This window comes from Tamandua tetradactyla, chromosome 9 (assembly GCF_023851605.1).
Source record: "Tamandua tetradactyla isolate mTamTet1 chromosome 9, mTamTet1.pri, whole genome shotgun sequence".
NCBI classification, from domain to species: domain Eukaryota; kingdom Metazoa; phylum Chordata; class Mammalia; order Pilosa; family Myrmecophagidae; genus Tamandua; species Tamandua tetradactyla.
In genome coordinates, this window is record NC_135335.1 from 101523050 (window position 1) to 101527532 (window position 4483).

The 4483-nt window shown below is 56.9% G+C and overlaps 1 protein-coding gene across 2 annotated transcripts; it reads right to left on the reverse strand.

Annotated features, from left to right (window-relative positions):
• Positions 1-439: 439 nt before the first annotated feature.
• CCNO (cyclin O) lies at positions 440-3150 on the reverse strand. Of its 2 annotated transcripts, XM_077117153.1 has the most exons (4): positions 2451-3150; positions 1621-1806; positions 1297-1333; positions 440-1141 (listed from the first exon to the last, which is right to left on the reverse strand). In XM_077117153.1, the coding sequence occupies exons 1-4, from the start codon at positions 2835-2837 to the stop codon at positions 519-521; spliced, it is 1233 nt and encodes a 410-aa protein (XP_076973268.1). In that variant the 5' UTR covers positions 2838-3150; the 3' UTR covers positions 440-518. The 2 variants fall into 2 exon arrangements, with proteins under 2 accessions (XP_076973268.1, XP_076973269.1); XM_077117154.1 differs by lacking the exon at positions 1297-1333.
• Positions 3151-4483: the final 1333 nt, after the last annotated feature.

Below are 4483 nucleotides of genomic sequence, written 5' to 3' on the forward strand. Positions count from 1 at the left end.
TGAGGTAATGTGGCCACAATTATAATGGCCATAACCACCTGCAAAGCCTTCATTTCCAACATCAGTTATATGCAAAACTTTTCTGTATGGGGAGCTCTCTTGCTTCTTGCTCTGCTAGTACATTTATGCTGGCCGCTCACCCCCATGGCGGATGCAACCCTGGTGTCCCCCCTGGACAGCAGGCACGGCTGTGGGTCCTTTCCAGCCTCACAGCCCACCGTGCCCTCAGCCTCCAGACCCGGATGACCGGAACTCCCCTCATCACTAGAACAGCGGAGTCAGGGGCCTCTCCTATACCTGGCCCGTTCAGGCAGAGATTCAAACTACAGAGTGAATCTGGGGAAAGGGACACTGGATCATGGCTGACCACCCCTTCTTTGGCTGACTTCACTTTCGCTAGGTGCGGACTGAAGCGCGCAACAGCAGCATAGGGAGGAACTAGATGGACAGTTTTTATTGAGAGGGGATTCGGTTCCCTCCCACGTTTCTCAGCAAAATAAATAAGCACTGAAACGCTGCTACTGTACACTATTTACAACCTGCAAGATGACCTGTTGACTGAGGGGGAGGGAGGGATAGGCCCTGAATTTCTCTCTGTGGACCAATACTGCTCTTTTCGCAGTAACGGATCCAGCACCCGGATCGAAAGCCTGCTTTATTTTAAGCTTGGGGTCAGGCTGCACTTCTCGGAGATCTGAAGAGGCAGCATGTGAGTCAGGGAGGTCCCATTTATGGCCACCAGCAGCTGCAGCTTGCCCAGACAGTCCTGCAGTGCCTCCTCGGGATGCTCGCCCAGGCGCAGGTCCACAGGGTGCGGGAGCCGCAGCATGTGATCGGCCAGTGCCAGGCAGCAGATGGCCAGCAGGGAGGGGGCGTAGCTGGTGAAGGCGTAGTCTGCCAGACTCAGCTCCGCTACACCGCGCGCCAGGGCCTGCGCTTCCAGGGCTTGGGCTACCTCGACCTGCCCAGCCTCCACGCGCGAGTGTGTGAAATGCTCCAGGAAGAAGCAGATGGTGGGCGCACCCAAGCTGAAGTGCAGCTTGTGCAGCACGATGCACTCCAGGTTGCAGAGCTGCTGTCGGGAGAAGGCACCACAGCACAGGGCCAGGAGCTGCTTCACCCGCGGCGGGTGCACCTCCACCTGCAACACAGGGCGCGCCCAATTCCCGCCAACGGGCTTTCAGAACCCGAGGCCCACCCTTTGTCTCAAACCCGGAAGAAAACCAGGACTTCTCTTTATTCCTTTCAACGGGACGTTCCGGGGCCCTCCTCTCCACTACTTGCACCTTAGATCACCTGGGTGTACTTCCAGCGCAGTCTCTCTACTGTCAGGCTAAAAAGGATTTTGGAAAATTGAAGACTAGAATAGCGGAGCTAGAAAGAGTAGTTTGTGAACGACTAGAAATACTTTCTTTGTGGATGTAGGAAAGGATTGTTGAGGGATGAGTGGGGATGGGGTGGGGTGAGAATTGTGAAGTTAAAGCTACAGAATGCAAACATTTGCCAGCAGGGCTTCAGGAAACCCAGCAGTGAATCGTGCGCTCTGGGGAGCCGGGCAGTGAGAAAGTGACTGGGAGTTTGGCTGCCCCCTAGGCCCGCCCGGATGTCCAGGGAAGGTACCTGTTTACACGCGATGAGCAGAGACGTGACCCCGAGCAGCTGGAAGCAATCTGCAGCGACCGGCGTGGTGGCGAGGAAGCGGTCCAAGGTGTTGACCGTCAGGCACAAGGACTCGAAGGAAAGGCCGAACTGACGGTGCACCGGGATCAGCCAGCTGAGTAGCTTACAGCGGGATTCCGCTGTCACCTGCCGGGAAGGGAGAGGGAGGCGGACCAGCTGAGCCTAGGGGAGAGAGGCTGCTGAGGAAGGGAAGTTCCGCGAAGACCCAGGGAGCTTCTCCCGAAGGTGGCAGGAAGACAAGGAAAAAACTAAATGCACTGAAAACTAGGAAACACGCCGGCTGCTTTGCTGCCCAAACTGCGCTGGCGGGGCTCGGAGCTCGGACGCCTTGATTTGTGCCTGGCGCTTTGCCAAGCGCGTCATACGCATTACCTTGTGTAATCCTCTCAGCAATTCAATGGGGGTGCATTTTGCAGTTGAAGAAACAAGGTGGTTTCTTCGGTGGCTCAGGGTGATTAAATAACTTGCCCCAAATCGGTAGGAGTCCGGGCTGGGGCCTAGAAACTGTCTTAACTCCTCTGTACTCCACTAAGACGTTTAGAGATTTCGGGCAGGTCACTTAAGCCGTCTAGGCCCCACTTTTCTCCATCTGTAGAATGAGGCCCTCGGCCCTACCCTTCCCACTCGTATCCCGGGCAGGCGTGGGAAGTGGGCGAACACCGGCGCGGCCGGTTAGGTGGGCGCCGAAGAGGGCAGACAGAGCAGGAAAGGAGAAAGCCCCGGAGAGGAAGAAAAACAGCGGCAGGGAGCGGGCTCGATCAGCGCCTCACTTGTGGCTGCTGCGCCAGCGACTCCCGCGGATGGAAGTGGCTCTCCCGAGCCTTGCGAAAGGCATAGCAGCTCTGGCCGTAGTCGCGGAAGGTCTGTAGATCTAGCTGAGCCAATGGCTGGGCAAGGCCGGGCAAGGGGCTACCGTCCCGAGCCGCGGACGCCGCGGGGCTGTCCGCGCCGTCCGAGCCAGGGCTGGGGGACTCGAACAGGTCGCAAATGCCGGAGTCTCCCGGGAGCGGGAGCGGGTTCAGGGGCTGCAGCGGCTGCTTCCTACCGAGGCGTGGGCGCCTGCTCTTTTTCATCGGGGCGCGGAGGTTCTGGTCGTTGTTCTGCCTTCCCACCCAAGCGGCAGGGCTCGCGGGGCTGCTGGGGCAGGGGGTCACCATGATGCAGTCGGCGGCCGCTCAACTAGTCCCAAAGCCCCGGCTGCTGCGGGACGAAAGCGCGCGCAAGAGCGTGAAGAAGGAAGAAGGCCCGGCCAGGCGCCCGGCGTGGCCCTAAGTACCGAACCTGCCCTGGCCTCGTGCCACACCCCCGCCTCTCACTGGCTGAACGCAGAGAGGCACAAGACCCGCGCTTTCCCGGCTAAAGAACCGCTCCGGGGCCACCTGGGGTGGCGTGTCTCCGCGACCGCCGGCGAGGGAGGGGAGGAGCTGCAGCCGACGCCGGGCACCCGCCTTTCTCCGCCGGTTACGCGCGCACGCGTGTTACCCAGGCAACCCGAGCGGAGGTGGCGGCGGGAGTCGGCGGGAATCCGGGAGCCGAGAACTGCAGCGCGCCCAGGTGAGCGGCGGGCGGTGCTTGAGGCTTGGCCCCGGCCCAGGGAAAAAGTCTCTCGGGGGGGGGGGGGGGGGGGGGGGGAGGGCATGTCCTACGCCAGATGGCCTTGACGCGTGCAAGTCTCTTCTATGCTGGCTGTAATGTAGTTCGGTAATTTTATAAAAATCCGCTGCTGAGCTCGGAATGAAGTCGCCCGCTTGAATTCTGGTTAGCAGAATTCAACCCATGTGGTGTATAAGCAATAAGCTTAGTCAATTGAGTTTGTGATTTTTGTTTGGGTCGTTAGTAGTAGGATTCCTTCTTCCTTTGATCTCGGGAAGCAGGCTCCTCTGTGCTGCTGAGTTATCTAGGAGCCACTTCAGCCAGCCAGGCACTTGTGTTCAAAACAGCAGAAACCCGTCCAACAAATCCTAAATAGCAAGTTTGCTGTCTTACTTTTCCGGTCCTTTCCACCCCAAACGAAGTAAGTTGGGGCTGCAGCAGTTTAAGAACAAAATATTGCTGGAGAATTGCTTTGCTGGTTTTATCAAATTTCTCACTGCCTTTTTGTTTTAGGTCTTTGAGCTTCTGAGCCTCTACCCTCAGCGACCCACTTCCCTGAGTCCGGTTTCCTTTCCTCTCTTTTGGGGCAAAAGAAGCTCACAAAAGTAGAGCGAAAACGGGAGATTGCCAGGCAGGAGAGGCTGAACTGGGCGGAGCAGTTTCCAGCAGGCACCCCTGGTTTAGTTCACAGTATCCGGAACTGGTAGAAGCTCAAGTCCCTTTTCTGGGCTGAATGAATCTTCTTGAGGAGTTCTCAGTCTTTAGGAAGATTCCAGTTCTGGCTGAGAACTGGAGAAGGGGCGTTGGGAGCCCAAGTAGCATGTAATAAAATTTAGGCATATCTCAGGGGCCAAAAGCCCAGACACCCTCAACCTGATGGAGTTTCCAGAAGCGCTGCAAGGCTGTATACCAAGAGCAGGCGCAGCCATTGTCACCTCATTCCAGAAGAAGGTTGACAGATGTATGTAGTCAAAGTGCGCATTTCTTTCTGGAGACATTTAAAGCGGGAGTGAGGTGAACTTTCCTAGAGATGCAGGTAAGAGAAAAGGAGTTAGTTTCAAGTTCTGGGCACTGTTGCTCCTGTTTTCCCTGTAGTTCTGAGCAAGCTCTTTAGTGTCCTGACCGATGTATGTCCTCTTTAACGTGGGCGATTAGCTAAGACTCATTTGGGAAAGTTTTCCAAAATGCAAGTGCCAGGTCTCCCTGCCTC

What these genes read in the sequence shown, in the direction of transcription:
- CCNO (XM_077117153.1), bottom strand. Translation starts at nt 2,837, where the DNA reads ATGGTGACCCCCTGCCCCAGCAGCCCCGCGAGCCCTGCCGCTTGGGTG. An exon ending in TGCTCATCGCGTGTAAACAG is followed by an intron (nt 1,334 to 1,620) that starts GTACCTTCCCTG and finishes AATCCTTTTTAG; the next exon opens with CCTGACAGTAGAGAGACTGC. An exon ending in TGCGCTGGAAGTACACCCAG is followed by an intron (nt 1,142 to 1,296) that starts GTGATCTAAGGT and finishes CCTGTGTTGCAG; the next exon opens with GTGGAGGTGCACCCGCCGCG.